An 18,683-nucleotide genomic window follows, 5' to 3' on the forward strand; every position below is an offset into this window, starting at 1 on the left:
AGTCGGAGCATACCTTTTGGCAGGTCCTCGCCTCTATGCGGGCCATCAACAGGCTATCTACTCCTGGTTCCACCATCCAGGAAGAGAAGGATATGGTTCTCGACAAAAAATTTGAGACCCAGAAGCCTTTCAGGTCCAGTGCAGCTTTGCCCTGATCCAAAAGTAAGGAAGGAACCTGTGTCTCTTGGACTTACTGCCCGTGGTTTCCCTGGGATACACCTTTAAATCTTTTGAAACGCTGAAATGACGGGACCAAGAGAGAATCTGTCCAGGGACCTCCTCGAACATTCCTTCAAGTAGTGAGCTGTGAAGGTTGACTGATTAGCCCAAGTACCTGCCCGCAGGATTTGGCCGACTGCCAAGTTCTTCTCAAAGGCCAACGAAGTACTAAGCCCTCTGATGTCGTGGGGTCTAGGCTTACCCGGAATAGGAATCCCTACACTACTGTAGGCTCTCATGATCACTTGCCGTAGCCAGGAGATCGTATTTTTGGAGACTGGTTTCTTTACTAATCCTGAAGACACGAACAGACTCTTGATTTCGGGTCTAAGTCTGGCTGTCCTCTCCAAGTACTTCCGTACTGCTCTGACAGGGCACAGCCGCAAGTCCCTCGGGTTGTCCGAACGTGGGATTGCCGGCACCGAGAATCCTTCAAACTTGGGGTCCCAGACTGCTGGGTTCTGGGTCTTGGCCACGAAGGATGGTACGAACCTGAAGGTAACTTCACGCCAGCCCTTCGAGTGTGATACATGTATGAAAGTCCATGAAGCTCCCCTATCCGTTTTGCTGATGCCAGCGCTAACAGAAAAACTGTCTTGAGGGTGAGCTCCTTGTCCAAGATGTCCTTTAGGGGTTCGAAGGGCGGTTCTGACAGCATCTTCAGGATTCTAGCCACGTCCCACTGGGGCACCCTAACTGCTTGAGGGGGGCACGATTGTTTGAAGCTCTTGATGAGCATCGAGATGTATCTGGAGGAACCCAGGTCGATGCCCTTCAGGAGGAAGACTTGTCCTAGGGCGGCTCGGACTCCTTTAATGGCTGGGATGGACATATTTACCTCGTCCCTGAGATAGACTAGGAAGTCAGCTATCTCCGGGATGGAGGCTTTCAACGGCTTGATGTTCTTAGCGACGCACCATTTCGTGAAGGTAGCCCATTTAGCCTGGTACACAGCGGCTGACGACCGTCTCAGGTAACCTGACATTCTTGTTGCGGTCTTTGCCGAATACTCTTCCTTCCTCAGGAGACGCTAGATAACCTCCACGCGTGAAGGCAGAGGGACCGAGGGTTTTCGTGGAACCTTTAAAAGTGTGGCTGCCGGAGAAGGTCTGATATGTCTGGAAGGGGCCAAGGTGGAAGGCGCGCCAGTTCCTTTAGATCCGCGAACCACTCTCTCTCCGGCCACCAGGGCGCTACCAAAGTCATCCAAAGATTGTCCACTCTCCTCACCCTGTTGAGGACTTGTCTGAGCATTCCGAAGGGAGGGAAGGCGTAAACGTCGAGGTTGTCCCAAGAATGCTGGAAGGCGTCCTCGAACGCCGCCCCCGGATCTGGCACAGGAGAACAAAATACGGGGAGCTGTGCATTCAGCCTCGTGGCGAAGAGGTCTATTACTGGCGAGCCCCACTTCTCAATCAGAGCCTTGGCCACTTCTGAGTGCAAGGACCACTCGGAACCCACCACTTGACCCATTCTGCTGAGGCCGTCGGCCAGGACGTTTCTCTTCCCTAGAATGAATCTGGCCGAGATCTTAATCTGCTCCATTTCGGCCCATTCCAGGAACTACAACGTGAGGCCGCACAACTCCTTCGATTTTAGCCCTCCTTGCTTCTTTATGTAGGCCACCACAGTGGCGTTATCGCACATCAGTGCCACGGTGTTTCCCCGGAGCCTCTGAACGAACTCTAGGCACGCCCTTTGCACTGCCATCATTTCCAGTACGTTGATGTGCAGGTTCTTCTCTTCGGCTACCCATCTTCCTCTCGCTGTGCTGTCGAGGAGATGAGCACCCCAACCCTCCTTGGATGCGTCCGTGAACAGGAGCATCTCCGGAGGGTCGGCTGCGAAGGGCATCCCCTTGAGGGTGTTCGTTCTATCGTGCCACCACTCGAGGACCTCCTTTGTCTCCGGGGACATCGGGACCAACTTGTGCGGGGAGTCTCTCTGGTTCCAGGCCTCCTTCAGGTTCCATTGTACTCCCTTGAGTTTGAGTCTCCCCTGTGGGACTAGTTTCTCCAATGACACGAGGTGGCCTATCAACCTCTGCCAGTCCCTGGCTCTCCTGGGCTGACCCAACAGGAAGAGCCGTAGGATCTGGCTCAAGTTGTCCAGTCTCTCCGCGGAAGGGAAGGCTCTCGCCAATCGGGAGTCCAGGACCATCCCGAGGTAGGTCATCTTGGTGGAGGGTATCAGTTGGGACTTCTCCAGGTTGATGGTGATACCCAGGACGTTGCAGAACTGCAGGAGCTTCGCCCCCTCAGTACTTCGCTTGAGGCTGAAAGCAACAACCAGTCGTCCAGGTACCGAATCAGGCGGATGCCCTGTTCGTGTGCCAAGGCTAAGACTGTTGCGAAGATCCTCGTGAAGACCCGAGAGGCTGTGGACAGACCGAAGCAGAGGGTCTTGAACTGTAATGTTTGGGTACCCCATTTTACCCTTAGGTACTTCCTGCTGGAGGGGTGGACAGGGACCTGGAAGTATGCGTCCTTGAGGTCTATGGACATCATGAAGTCTCCTTCCCTCAAGGCCGCTAGGACCGACTTCGGAGTGTCCATCTTGAAGTCAGTCTTGCACACGAACCTGTTGAGGGCTGAGAGGTCTATGACCGGTCTCCAGCCCCCTGTCGCTTTCTCCACCAGGAAGAGTCTGCTGTAGAACTCTGGACCTGGGTTCTTGACTGGTTCCATTGCCCCTTTCGGCAGCATAGCAGAGACCTCTTCTTGTAGGGCCGTCCTTCTCAAGGGGTCCTTCGGTGCCAACCATTCCGCCTGTAGATCTGGTATCAGAGGTGGGGGGGGTCCACCAGGAAGGGCAACCTGTACCCTTCTTTCAGGATTGTTACGGTCCACGGGTCCGATCCGTGGTCCCGCCATGCTTGCCAAGAATGTTTGAGGCATCCTCCCACCTGAGGCTTCAGCAGGAGTAGGGGGCCTCTCTCCCTATCTCCTTCGAGAGGCGCGGCCCAAACCACCTCTTCTGAAGGCTGACTGCGCAGGCGACGTTCCTCTACGGGAGGGCTGCGAAGGTTGCTGCCAGGATGTAGTAGGGGCGTCTCTCCTGGGCTGGTTAGGTGAGGCGCGAGGGGGGAGAGGGACGTCAGAGGGTGTCCTTCTATGGGTGGGTCTTCTTGCTGGAGGGGGCCTGGGTTCTCCCCCATCCTTTAGTTTCCTCACCCTCTCCACCGTCTCTTCCACCTCCTTGAGGGGGAAGACTGAGTCGTCCTACAGTGGAAGGCTCCTCAGGGACCTCGCTTCCCTGTCAGGGAGCCGCCTTACTAGTCTGCTGAGCACAGTGTCCCTTTTCCTCAGTATCCAGTTGGCAGTTTGTGCTATGGACTGATAGGAAAGGAACTTCAGGGCCTTACCTCCAGAGCTAATCAGCTCCTTCAGCAAGGCCTGATTCTCCGGGATTGAGAGGTCGTACGAGGACTGTTACTGGAACCCTACCAGCGTGGAGGCCCACCAATCCAGCCACGATGACACGTGAACTAAGTCCCTGGACAGCTCCTCCATCATGGAAGTCTCCGCCGGGGAGAAACAAACCGGGGAAGTGGTAGCCCTCTCCTCTGCTGCACCCTGTCCCAAGATGGCGACTGCTGGTTCCACCGCACAGGGCCCCGCGCGGTGTCCTTCCTGAAGGTAGAACCGGGACTGTGTCTTCAGGCCCTGGAGAAGTCTAGAGGCGCTCTGGCTCTTGGGAGCTTCCGCATAGGTTGGCCACGATCTTGTTAACGTGCGCCAATCCCAGCTTCACAACTTTAGCTAAAGGGAGGGCTAGCGAGGGCCTCTGTTGTACAGGCGCAGCCACCAGCCTGCTGAGGCTCGAGAGCCAAACTTCGTCAGTAGAGGGGTCCGGTTTGTCCAGCCTATGGTGTCGTCTGATGAGGCCTATCACCCTCCTGTATGCAGAAACCTCCGCTGGCAAACCTTCTTCCCCGTCCTCTACATTCTCCGTTGGGCGTCCCAGTTCTCGTGACGGAGGATCTCACATGGGGGGAGTCGTACATGGAGGAGGCATCTTCCTGGAGTGGTCCAGTCTCCTCGCTTCAGGCAGTAGGACGGGCATCGCCGCTGGAACGGAGGCCTCCATCCTGGATTTATCCCTTCTTCCGGCGGACCAGGGGTCTGCGGGCTTACCCGTCGAGGAAAGGAGTTTCTCTCGCTCTGGACGATGCATCGTAGATCTTGAGGCCAGGACGCGGCTGCCAGACCAAAGGGGCGGAACCTTCGCGGACTTATGCTTGTCCCTTGGTGCCTGACGAGACGAGTCCCTCCATCGGTCATACTTACTGCTGGAGACATAACCTACCGGTGAGCGGGACCTGGGTCGCCATCCCGAGGTGCCCGCGACTGCTGTAGCCCCCAGGAGTTGGCTACGGGGGATGGAGACTCGCACCCATTCTTCCTCCGGCGAAACGCTTCTCCTGAACTTACTCCTGGGGGATTTAGAACGCCTACTCACGTGGCAGGATCTTGAATGGAAACGCGAGCGAGATCACCTCCTGCGGGACCTATCTCGCCGTCTCCTATGGTCCCTCGGGGCTCCGTCTTCCGATGAGTAGGAGTAGGCCTCGACCGACGAGCCCGAAGACCTGTAGGACCTCGCTGAAGGGCCTGAATCGCGCCGCGTTGCTGGTGGTTCTACATGGTGTTCAGTCGGCGACGAAGGCTCCATGAAGTCTGCCGGGAACGTAGCTGAAGGCGTTGGAGGGGAGCGGGGGGGCTCCTCGCTGGGGAACCAGGTCTCAAACTCCTCTTCCATCCTCAGGGGAGATCTGAAGGGCGTCTTCGGAGGCGCCCACACGAGGGTGTCTGACGGCGGCGAGTCCTCCTTCTCAGCGGCACCCTCGGCTGCTGACGCACCTGAAAAACCTGCCCAAGAGGCGGGAGAAGAGACTGCAGCAGTTTTACCCCACATCGGATCGTCCGACGAGACGGGACCTGCTTTCACCAGGGCTCCGTCCCCCGGGTACACACCCGCCCCTCCCTCAGGCCCCCCACTTGCCTGGACCGAAGACACAATCCCACTGTCAGGTAATTCAGACTCCTGGGGAAGGACCACAGGCCGCTTCCCCGCAACAGACTTACCTCGACCCCTACACTGGGTAGGGGAAGACGGCAGAGAGAGACTGTCCGACGGGACGCCGGGCGAAGCGAGAGGCGAAGAGACGTTGGTCTTCCTAGGAGAATGTCGAGAGGCCTTCTTCTTAGTGCCGTATCGCACCCACTGCACTTCATTCCAGGACTCGCACTCTGGACACGTGGCTGTAGGGGAACACACACTGCCCCTACACGAAGAACACAAGGAGTGCGGGTCAACTTTGGGCGGGCTTAGAGAGGAAAGCGCCACACAATTTGCCGGCCACAGGCCCAGGGCAACGACGGGGATGCTCCATAACACACTAGTAAGACACCACGAGACACAGGAACACGGAGGGAAAGGATAGGGAACCACACTAAGGGACCACGTGGGGACCGCGTGAGACACAAAGGGTCGCACTGGGTTAAGAGAGAGCGTCAGGATGTTAACGCCGACGCGACCAAAAACTTACAGGAGATCGAGACCTGAGCAAGCATGCTCTCTGACCCCGGGTCGTCTCTGAGCGTGTATCACTCCGCCAGAGATTACCCCCGCATAGAAAACGGGAGTAGGGTAAACTACACAAAATTCTGGTCGGATGCGAGGAGATCCCAGATACTCCTAAGAAAGTAGTTTGAGGTAAGTACTCAGTGTTGGAACAAACCTGTTTTTGTTTCCACACATTTACATACCCTCGTAAATTATAAAAGGGTGTTAATAACCAGGTAGTAGTTACGTGAATGTAGCAGGGTGGCAATTGTCCCGTTGGCTCACTGACAAACCATTACAATATCAGCCGTCAGTGAGAACAGAAGTTCCACCTGGCTGGAGTTTTGGCAAACTTAATTTTATTTTTCTCAGCAGCACGATCAGACTTGCTAGCCTGAGCAACCCATGGAGCAATAGCTTCATGTGTAAGGATGGCATCACATTGAGTGACATCACGCATAGGAACAGTGGCATGTACAGACTTGTTAGTCTGAACGTACTTCCGGACTGAACCATGAATGGAAAAAACTAGAGGGTGATGAAGGTTTAGTGGTTATAATCAATTTGCTAGCGGTTGGCTTGGAAGGAGAGGACACAAATGATTTAGAGCAACTTGGCTTTGATAAAGTAGTGGTTGTGGACACAGCTGAAGTGGTCCGACCAACCTCAAAATAAAGTGCTGGAGAGGTCGGGGACAGTCATGAGAACTCTAGAGGAGAGCAGTGCCGAGGACCCCTCGGGGTATGAGGCAAGCCTGGCTTGTGGGAATGAACTGGGAGTGATAAAAGGGATCCTCCAATAAGGATGCTTCTGTACATAGGGAAATGGCAGTCTCAACTCTAGGGTTCCGCGCAAGGGAACAGAGGGAGACTTACAACACTTATAAAGGAGATATCTTATCTCCAACAGTGAAGTCGTTCCTGACATAATTAACAATATAAGGCTAACCACTCAACACTAGTGGAAGGCGAGGGAGATATTTGCAAGGCAGAATAATCGGGTATGAAGGATACTGGTATTGGATTCAGCTCAGGGAGTGCAGCAGCCATAGCTAAAGGATCAGTCACAAGTATTAACTCAGGCTCATAATGCACAATCTCAGTAATAGGTGATAAGACATTAACAAAATTATGGTCAAACCAATTACATTATGGACATTGTCCACCATACCAGGGGCCTCAGAGGGCTTCAAAAGGAGGAGGGTGGGGGATAGCTTTTGAGGCATAAACGAGCTTGCATTTCTTACCATTGTTGAAAGAAGACAAAGGAGAACAAACTCTCTTGGCTCATTTCTTGCATTGAGAACGATATTTCTCCCACTAGGAGGATGGCCACTCCCTACTTTACCACAGCTCATGAGGTGCCACTGGGGCGGCCGTCATGGCTGGAGCACAAACAAATGACACTAGAAGAATTAGCCATAATACAACACACTTTACTCGCAAGATAATGAAAGCATAGCTAGTGACAGTGATATAGAAAAAAACAGCACTAAACACTATAAAAGTATCGTGTGTGGATATAAAAGCAAGACAACCAGGAGATATGAGGCATAAGCCATTTTAGCAGCGCATAGCACTGACATGTAGTAGCGTTGCCAAGCAACCTATTGTAATGCGATCAACCAATTTTCTTTTTTGATTTTCTGGACATAGTAAACAAAACTAGGAGTAACTAACCCATTTAAATGACTCCGAAGTTTGTATCTGAGTAGGAATAACTATAAAGTCATTGATCTTTTATCGATAAAACCAACTGGTAATGGGAAGGTATTGTACATAATCATGCCAAAGGTGTAAAAATTATGTATGGAGAAGATGGAAGTGAAGAGATACTATTTTAAGAAAAAATTCTGACACTAACATTTCACTAAATCAAATAGTAATGAGTTAATTTCTCATCAAACCAAATGTGGCTCCTGTTCCTGCAGACACAGCTTTGGATCACTCATTAGATATTTAGCAGAGAAGAATGATGATAAAAGAAGAAAAAAATTAAATAAAGAATGAATTGATTGATGTGATTCCAATACTATTTCTTACGTTTGATTACAATGAACCCAGGTTAGGTTGTTTGCAAATGGCCACGAAATTATGACAAGCTTTATAGCTTGCCTATGAGAAATCCACATTTTCCAATATGGATATGCAACTCTATTCTATGCAAATCTTTGAAATTGACCTCTTACAGTAAAAAATGTCACAACCAAATGACAGCCAAAAATAGGTAAGGGAAAACTCTCCTTTCATTACCCCAGAATACAAGTATCCTGTTCAGGATAACAGGGAAGGTGTTGAAGAAACCTATTTCCATATTGGTATCTCTGGGAGCTGGTAAACGGATCAACAGACAAAAAATTACGCAGTTATTAATGGGTATTTTTATGTGTTAAAATAGTTATGGGCTAATTTTCTTCAGTTGACAAAATAAGTTATAAATAATCGGTTTTGTGATGAAACTAACAATAATTAAATAAAGAAAGTTAAAAAAGCTAGCCTCAGAGGTAACTAAGTAATTTGACAATACATACATATACCAAGGCCCTTCCCCCCAATTTTGGGGGGTAGCCGACATCAACAAAGAAACAAAAACAAAAAGGGGACCTCTACTCTCTACGTTCCTCCCAGCCTAACAAGGGACTCAACCGAGTTCAGCTGGTACTGCTAGGGTGTCACAGCCCACCCTCCCACATTATCCACCACAGATGAAGCTTCATAATGCTGAATCCCCTACTGCTGCTACCTCCGCGGTCATCTAAGGCATCGGAGGCAGCAGCAGGGCCTACCGGAACTGCGTCACAATCGCTCGCCATTCATTCCTATTTCTAGCATGCTCTCTTGCCTCGCTCACATCTATCCTCCTATCACCCAGAGCTTCCTTCACTCCATCCATCCACCCAAACCTTGGCCTTGCTCTCGTACTTCTCCCATCAACTCTTGCATTCATCACCTTCTTTAGCAGACAGCCATTTTCCATTCTCTCAACATGGCCAAACCACCTCAACACATCCATATCCACTCTAGCTGCTAACTCATTTCTTACACCCGTTCTCACCCTTACCACTTCGTTCCTAACCCTATCTACTCGAGATACACCAGCCATACTCCTTAGACACTTCATCTCAAACTCATTCAATTTCTGTCTCTCCATCACTTTCATTCCCCACAACTCCGATCCATGCATCACAGTTGGTACAATCACTTTCTCATATAGAACTCTCTTTACATTCATGCCCAACCCTCTATTTTTTACTACTCCCTTAACTGCCCCCAACACTTTGCAACCTTCATTCACACTCTGACGTACATCTGCTTCCACTCCACCATTTGCTGCAACAACAGACCCCAAGTACTTAAACTGATCCACCTCCTCAAGTAACTCTCCATTCAACATGACATTCAACCTTGCACCACCTTCCCTTCTCATACATCTCATAACCTTACTCTTACCCACATTAACTCTCAACTTCCTTCTCTCACACACTCTTCCAAATTCTGTCACTAATCGTCCAAGCTTCTCTTCTGTGTCTGGAACCAGTACAGTATCATCCGCAAACAACTGATTTACCTCCCATTCATGGTCATTCTCGTCTACCAGTTTTAATCCTTGTCCAAGCACTCGAGCATTCATCTCTCTCACCACTCCATCAACGTACAAGTTAAAAAACCACGGCGACATCACACATCCCTGTCTCAGCCCTACTCTCACCGGAAACCAATCACTCACTTCATTTCCTATCCTAACACATGCTTTACTACCTTTGTAGAAACTTTTCACTGCTTGCAACAACCTTCCACCAACTCCATATAACCTCATCACATTCCACATTGCTTCCCTATCAACTCTATCATACGCTTTCTCCAGATCCATAAACGCAACATACACCTCCTTACCTTTTGCTAAATATTTCTCGCATATCTGCCTAACTGTAAAAATCTGATTCATACAACCCCTACCTCTTCTAAAACCACCCTGTATTTCTAAGATTGCATTCTCTGTTTTATCCTTGATCCTATTAATCATTACTCTACCATACACTTTTCCAACTACGCTTGAATTACAACACTCATGCACATCTCCCTTACCCTCATATAGTGGTACAATACATGCACAAACCCAATCTACTGGTACCATTGACAACACAAAACACATATTAAACAATCTCACCAACCATTCAAGTACAGTCACACCCCCCTCCTTCAACATCTCAGCTCTCACACCATCCATACCAGATGCTTTTCCTACTCTCGTTTCATCTAGTGCTCTCCTCACTTCATCTATTGTAATCTCTCTCTCATTCTCATCTCCCATCACTGGCACCTCAACACCTGCAACAGCAATTATATCTGCCTCCCTATTATCCTCAACATTCAGTAAACTTTCAAAATATTCCGCCCATCTTTTCCTTGCCTCCTCTCCTTTTAACAACCTTCCATTTCCATCTTTCACTGTCTCTTCAATTCTTAAGCCAGCCTTCCTTACTCTCTTCACTTCTTCTTATTCTCTTCATATGAATGACCCAATCCCTGACCCCACCTCAGGTCAGCTGCCCTTTTTGCCTCACGTACCTTGTGCTTTACTTCCACATTTTTCTCTTTATATTTTTCATACTTCTCTATACTATTACTCTGCAGCCATTCTTCAAAAGCCCTCTTTTTCTCTTTCACTTTTACCTTCACTCCTTCATTCCACCATTCACTGCCCTTCCTCATGCTGCCTCCAACAACCTTCTTTACACACACATCACTTACAATCCCAAAAAAGTTTTCTTTTACTAACTTCCACTCCTCCTCTAAATTGCCAGTTTCTCTTACTTTCACTTCGTCATATATCATTTTCAACCTTTCCTGATATTTACTTTTTACCCCCGGTTTTATTAGCTCTTCAACCCTCACTACCTCCCTTTTACATCCACCTACTCTATTCCCCCATTTCTTTTGCTACAACTAAATTTCCTTCCACCAAAGAATGATCAGACATACCGTTAGCCATACCCCTAAACACGTGCACGTCTTTCAATCTTCCAAACATTCTTTTAGTTATCAGCACATAATCCATTAATGCCCTTTCTACTACTCTTCCATTTGCCACTCTTACCCATGTATACTTATTTTTATCTTTCTTTTTGAAAAAGCTATTACTTATCACCATCTCTTACTCAACACACATATCTACCAGTCTCTCACCACTCTCATTTTCACCTGGTACGCCATAGTTCCCAATGACACCTTCTACCTCTCCAGCGCCCACTCTAGCATTTAAGTCACCCATGACAACTACATAATTCCTTCTACCCAGTCCTTCTACACACCGTTAATTCATCACTTTTCTCACTACCTGGCCCATACGCACTGATAAACGCCCAACATTCCCTACCCAACCTAACCCTTACCCACATTAACCTAGATGATATCTCCTTCCATTCCACTACTTTACCTGTCATCCATTCACTCAGCAATAAAGCCACACCCTCTCTCGCTCTTCCCCTTTCAATCCCAGACACTCTACCAGACATTTCATCAAACATCACTTCACCCTTTCCTTTTATCTTCATCTCACACAAGGCCAATACATCCATCCTTCTATTCCTAAACATACTTCCAATTTCACATCTTTTACTCTCTATCGTACTACATCCACGCACATTCAAACACCCCAAAACTAGAGTGCGGGGAGCAGTCACTCTCCCCCCAGCTCCATCTCTTTGTCGATGTCTCACAGGATGTAGGTACAGGAGAGGAGGTTCCTAGCCCCCTACTTACCTTACATAGAGAACCCCTTCTTTTTATTGGAGCTTCCTTTGCCTTATCTTTCAAATTCTGGTACTGGAATAACCCACAGCCAGGCAAACCAGGTGATGCATCAGATTTAAACCACACTCTACAGAGATGAAAATTAAAAAAAACAAATGAGTGCAATACACTTAGTAGAGAACAGTTGGTACAGAACAGTAATATAAAAAAAGATTTCAAATGAAGAAAAATAAATGTACAATACTGCTGTACTTTAACTTTAGGAGCCTAGTCTAAAGCCATGGCTAGAAAGAGTTTTCCAGGATTCCTTCCAAATATCATAAATTTTATTTGTATTTTTCCTAATTATGCAAACCCGAGTCCTTTAATTAGGATATTGATTCAAGCACACAGCTGGAACTTTGTAGATAAAACTTCTATCGAGATGGCGGGGATGCCCAGCCCCCTTTGCTGTACACTGGTCACTTTGATTGTATTTGGGACTTTTGTGGAAGGTGATGGTGGGAAGTTAAGCTAAGGGACTCAGGTTTGTATAGTTATGAAAATTACAAAATGCTTTTAAAACTTGATTTTCCTACATATAAAAACCTTCATCTTTTACCAAACTGGCAAGCTAAAATCCCGAGTGCTGATCTTAGACCTGATAAGGAGCAGAGAAAAGCATCCTTGACACCTCGCAAACCAGGGTCATAAGTACTATCAGGTTCACAGCCCGTGCAACCAGGGCAGTTGCAAAAGAAAATCTTTTCTTTGACTGGTAAGAGTCAAATAAGCCATAAACAATAAATTGATAGGTTTGGCTGAACACCTCCATCCTGCCCCCTCGTAAGGAGGATGGTGGAATGAAAACTATTGATATCTATAGAAAAGATGTAGCCAAAGATGAGGCTTACCTATATCTGCACCTATCTAGCTATTCAGTTTTCAAACAGCTATACCTCAGGAGAGAAGGAGAGGAAAAGGGCCAGGCCCTCTCGCCTACAACGTAGATTTATGCTGTAATCGCTATCTTGGACATGATACTTCGGTACTATAAAAGAACTATGGTTGCTACACCACTTGCTGAGCAGTATTCACAGGCTTAAGTGTCGAAAGTCCTATGAGTGCATTCTCGCAAATAATGCGATGTGAATGTGGTTTGACACTTCCATACTTATCGTCTAAAACTTGTACAACAGAGAAATTTTTCTTGAAGACGACAGTAGCACCTATTTGTTCTGATGCATCGGGTGATCTAGCATAATATTGCTAAAAGTCTCCCAAAGCTAAAAGGCGATTGTATGTTGGGTGACTTTTTCTCTATAGGGTTGTGATAGCCTATTGGAAACATCCCTGCCTGGCGATCTACTGGACTGGGGTTCGAGACTAGCTGAAGTCCCCTATAGTGTCTGCAACCAAACCATACTTTTAAAGTACCACCTTAGAGCCATTATTGGACACAAAAGTAACTCACCTGGACTGTCAGTTACTTCCCTGAGAGAAGAATGTAAAAGATGAAAACTTGGAATCCAGGATCGACGTATTTTGAGTTTTCGCTACAAACTCAGAAATAAAAGATAAAAGGACCTGCTTCCAGTGTTCATAATGAGGGAATGAACACAAAAGTCTGTGTTATTTGCCTATCCGCTTTGTTTAAGATAGGCCAAGCAGAAAACCTGTTTTCAGGTAAGGTTCCTATTTGAGGGTTGCCTCAATGATTTATAAAGTGTCCTCTTCAAAAACTGCAACACCTTTGTTTATCTCCCAAACTGGAGGTTGAATCTCACATACTGTAGAGGACAGGTCTGCTCCATACTCCTGGCATGTAGTGTACAGATAATTCCCATGAAGGGAAAATATTCACTCCTCTCTCTCTCAGTTCCTGGCTCAAGGCCAAATGATACCCTTTTACTGCTGAGACTGAAAGGAGCGTTTCCTTTTGTAGGTAAGCTGAAAAATCTGCCCTTAGTTGAATAGAGGCTCCGAGAGAAGTATTCCTTCGATGGCACCAAGCACAGAAGATGGCCCACTTTACTCTATACACATCACTGGAGAATTCCTTGAGGCATCGCGACACGTCTCGTGCCGTCTCACTCGAAAAGCCTGTTTCAGAGAGGGAGCTGGATAACCTTTACCAGTGATGTGATAGGGATTACACCAAGTTGTGGAACCTCTGCAGGTAGGTCTGACAGAGAAGGTAGTGCAACTGGGAAAGCTCTATCAGAACCTCCACACTAGCAGATTCAAAAGGTCCGGCTACCATTTTACTTGCGGCCATTTCGGAGCTATTAGCATCAACTTTAGGTCTTTGGAAGAAAGCATCTTTGTTATCACCCTCTGGAGAAGGATAAAGGGCAAAAAAGCATAGACGTCAAGGTCGTCCCATGAATGCTGAAACGTGTGCTTGAGTGCTGCCGGGTTTGGCACTGTTGAGTAGTAAACTGGCAGTTTTCTGTTGAGGCTTGTAGTGAACGTGTCAACTGTCAGGGAATCCCACGAGTCAAAAGCTTTGTCACTGCTTGTGGATGCAACTATCTGACACTTCGACTCAACATGTCTGCTATGACTTTCCTCTTGCCAAGAGTGAATTGGGCTAAGAGCACTAGGGCATTGTGGATTGCCTATTCATGCACCGTCACCGTTATTTAACAAAATGTGAGATACTGTGCCCCCTTTTTTTGTTGGCCTATGCCACTACGGGTGTATTTTCGTTCACAACTAGAAGATATTGAATGTTGAAACACTAAAGAAGCTGCCTTCAACTCGAGCCTTGTCCTCTTGTGACCTTTGCCCTGATGTCAGACATCCTATGAGACACCCTCTATCTTTAATGTGTCTGTAAACAGAAGATTTGGAGCAGAACACTAAGGGAGAGCCCTGAAACCGATTCTCCTTGTCTAGCCACTAAAGTGGGTAGTCTGATGTCTTGCTGTATTGGTACCAGGGTCCAGGCCAAGTCTGCAGTTTGCAAACAATGTCTTCAAGGCATCACTGTAATGATAGTAGATGGAGCGGACAGTGAAGATTGTCCTCAAGGCATCATTGTGATGATCATAGATGGAGCAGACTGTGAGGAATGTCTTCAAGGCGTCATTGTAACGATCATAGATGGAGCAGACTGTGAGGAACAAGTTTTTCTTGTGATGTCAAATGACCCAGAAGTTGTTGCACAGGTAACTGTGACTGACGAAGGAATGGCTGAGCTGCCGTCTTGAATCAGGTTACCCTTTCCTTGGATGGATAAACCCTTCTTGTTACAGTATTTATGTTCATGCCCCGGTATGTCATTCTTTGCTTTGGAGAAAGCTTGGACTTCTCTAGATTTGTCACAATCCCCAGAATGCAACAAAATGAGAGAAATCTGTCCTAATGATGAGAAGTTCGGACTCTGGGTCTATCAGTATCAGCCAGTCTTCTAGGTAGTAACTCAGACAAATTCTGTGGGTGTGAGCCCATTGCTGACCCCAATGTAAACACTTGAGTACTGTAAATACCTACAGACCATGGACAGCCCAGAGCAAAGAATTGATGAACTTGAAGACCTTGCTCCCTTGGACAACTCGTTTATACTTCCTAGAAGAGAAAATTATGGGTTTTTGGACATGTGTAACCCTGAGATCGAGTGAGATCATAAAGTCGTTATTCCTTACCGCATATCTGACAGTGTTAGGTTTTACATCCTGAACTAGAAATTGACTACAGGTCTCCAAACTTCTGAAACTTTGTCAACAAGAAACAGAAGGCTAAAGAAGCCCAAAAGGCTGTCCTGGACTCCTTCTATAAGTCCCTTTAAGGGTGCCGGCGGGAATGCCAATATATGGGGGCATAGGAAGAAAAACACAAAATCCTGAAAAAATTCACAGAGCTTCGTATGGCAATGGAGAATATGTGTACGAAATATTTTGTCCAAATTCCTATTATTTTCATAGTTACAGGGTAATTATTACATTTTAATGTAAAAAAAATTGTGAACAATGGCATCTGTATAACTTCCACGAGTTGCAAAAGATTGTAAATTGTTTCACCCTTCAGTCCTACCACAAACCTGAGAGAGAGTACATGCCTGACTTTGACCTCTGACATTCACTCATTTTACGTTTGTTTTTCTCGTTTTTGGCAAGAATTTTATCATTTAAAAGAGGAAAAGACAATTTCAACATCTTGCTAACATAAGGAAGAAGTAAATTCGCTCTATTAAGAGTTCAGAAGAGGGTAATATCGGTCGTAAAAAATAGACAGAGAGATTGTTTTTATGGAGAAGCAACAGCCTTGCCTAACATGAGCAAAGGAAGCAAGATAATGAGAAAAAGAATCTTCGTTTTTGAGTAAATTATGATAAATAACTTTTCGTTTATCAATATCCAAAAAGGGACATAAAATTCATAATTATCAGGATTTATTAATGTTGTCTGTGTAAAAATACGAAGAATAACTTTGAAGGCCCCCTGACATTCACTCATTTATATGTTTGTCTTTCTCGTTTTCGGCAAGAATTTCCAATCAACATCTTGCTAACATAAGGAAGAAAACAAATTCGCTCTATTAAGAGTTCAGGAGAGAGAGAGACGCCACCTTGCCTCACAGGAACCAAAAGAAGCTAGATATGGAGCAAAGGATCTTCATTTATGATTAAATTATGATAAATAACTTTGTTTTCTTTTATTAATACCCAAAAATGAACATGAATTTCATAATTATGATTTATTAATATTGTCTTTGTAAAAATACAAAGAAAAACTTCTGAACACCCATATCTCAAAACTATACTTTTTGACCTTCAAATTCAATAGTCTCCCTTAGTTTTAAAGATATAGCATTGACATTTGGTATATAACTTAGAAATACATTATAAAACAATGAAATGAAGCCCTTTTTTTCCAATTTTTGTTTCATATTTTTTTTCTTAAATTTTTTCCCTGATTTTTAGGGTTTATTTTTTTTATCATAATGAAAAAATTCATATCTGGCAAAAAAAATTACTTTAAGAAAGAAACTCTTCACATTATTAGAAGTCTATATCAGGTAGTAATCCCAGATCTTAGTAATAATTATCAAGGGAGGATAGAATTTTAAAAACACTAATTTTCAGGATAAATCGCCCTGGCATCGCAAAACTGAAGGTCAGAGGCAAAAGTCCTACGCAGTTTGGGGATGTCCCAAGTCACCTTATTAGGTGATATGAATGTCAAAGTCCTGTCATTAAAAATAGGCATTAGCCAGCCGGCCCCCCCTAAAAGCATAGTCTGCATCTCTGAACACAGAGCAAAGTCTTTCTTTGTTCCTCGGCGATAGAAGGATCACCTCCTCAGAGCTGGATCAAGAGGAGAGGGAGATCTGGTGAAAGGGTGGCAGTAACTGATTCAAAGAACTTCTGCTCTGCCCCCCAGGGAATTACTACCTCATCCCTCTCTCTGTCAGGCATCCCCTCACTGGTGATGGCTGAATGGGGAAGTGCCGGCCCTAGCGCGAGTGATGATCTCGCCTACTTCTGCTTTTATGATTGTGGCTCCAAGCCCTTCGTTGGTGTAAAGAATGACCAAAATACGTAAGATTCCCTGATGCTGAAGGTTGGGCTCTTAAGTCACTCCTAATTGACACCAGTCTAAAATCTGGACCCAAAGTGTGCCTAGAAAGGGGAGACAACCAGGAATAGTCGTTCAAGTTGGTTTGTGGTCTAAACGACACCGTTTGGTGAAGTGAATCTTGGTTAGAATTCCTTAATTTCTCAGTTGTAAATTCTACCTGCTCCATGGGAAATGGAGTCTTAAATGAAACTTCTGGTCCTCTCTCTAGTCTACTAAATCTCGCAAACTTGGAGGCCACCAGGACTCACTTCTTCAGGATCCAGTGGACCCACTGGTTGGCTGTCTGATGGACCAAAAGCTCCACTGATGAGTATAAATCTTGAACTTGTCTTCTGTGCCCAAGAGCCCTTTACTCGGAGGATAAATATATCATTGTCCCTGACCAGTGGTATGACCATGATGCAACTTGAAGTATTAACATTGTTGCAGCCTCCGTGTTGGAGGCCTCTGAAACCATAAATGTAATGTGTTGGGCTGCAAGCCTTTCAGCCATCATAGACAGGGTCAAGCCTCTCAGTTTATGCTGTGCATTTGGAACATGCATATATTCTTTTTTTTACAATGGATCTTACAAAGCTTGAAATTAAAAATGTGTCCAAGTTATTGTACAACAAGATATTAGATATAATTAAGGAGGTGGTTACTCAAGAAAAGCGTATTTGGGCAAAGGAGTGGATAAAAAGGGGAATAAAGGGGGCTTAAGAATGTCCCCAAGTATTTTTTATAAGCTACTTTATGCTGTTAGCCAAGAGATACAAAAAAAAGTGACACCTTGATGAGAGATGCATTACCAGCCAAAATCAAATTAGAGATAAGTGCATGTTCACACAGGTCAAATAGAAAGAAAGTATCTTGCCAGTGGTGAATGCAGGGGAAGAAACTTACCTGAAAACAGACCTTGTGTCTATTCACTCGACTTGCTCTTCAGCTTGACTGTCAAATTGCACAAAATACTGGTCAAGTGTAATGTTTACACACATCAAGTTACTTGAAGCAAGTTACTTCCCCTGACGCCCATTTGGGAAGGGACTAGGAGAGCGCACATTGCTTGCGTGCTGTGTGCTAGACAAGTGCTTCAAATGAGCGCACCTGTCATCATTGCTAGCTGTGTGGTTAACAAACGAGCACTCGTAATTACGATCATGCATTCAGGATACATGGAAATATTTCTCCTTGGGGAGAAAGCATGCAGATCCATGGGATTGTGTGAAGTTCTGTCAGATTTTGCATTATTGTGGGAACGCACTGTTGTGTCAGTGTGAAAGCGCACTCTACACAAGCGTATCAAGAGCGCGCTGAGTACATACAAGGTCAGATGAGGAAGGGTTTCGAACAAGTCAAAGAAGGTTGTATGTGTGAAGTAGAGCGTTTACTGGTAAACGACGATTCAGAGTCCAAACTCCTGAGCGTTTGGAGACATTGCTCGAAAATGCATGCAACATTCTTAGAAAGACTATAATCTCTCTTTTGGGAAAGAGAATTTGTTCTTCCAGATACCAAATTCTTTTCAAACTCGTAGGGGGTAGGACAATCAGAAGTCTGACTCAAGGGCGGAATATTAACCAGACGTTCAAGTTCA

General features: G+C 46.0%; 1 protein-coding gene across 1 annotated transcript in view; it reads right to left on the reverse strand.

Moving 5' to 3' along the window:
* LOC137630417 (acyl-coenzyme A diphosphatase FITM2-like) overlaps nt 1-18,683 on the reverse strand; it is a 49,769-nt gene that overhangs the window by 5,086 nt on the left and 26,000 nt on the right. The window contains exon 4 of the mRNA XM_068361876.1: nt 11,550-11,667. Within this exon, the coding sequence (XP_068217977.1) occupies nt 11,550-11,667 (118 nt within the window). The remainder of the gene's footprint in view (nt 1-11,549; nt 11,668-18,683) is intronic.

The sequence above is a fragment of the Palaemon carinicauda genome, chromosome 38 (genome assembly GCF_036898095.1).
Source record: "Palaemon carinicauda isolate YSFRI2023 chromosome 38, ASM3689809v2, whole genome shotgun sequence".
In the NCBI taxonomy this organism is placed as follows: domain Eukaryota; kingdom Metazoa; phylum Arthropoda; class Malacostraca; order Decapoda; family Palaemonidae; genus Palaemon; species Palaemon carinicauda.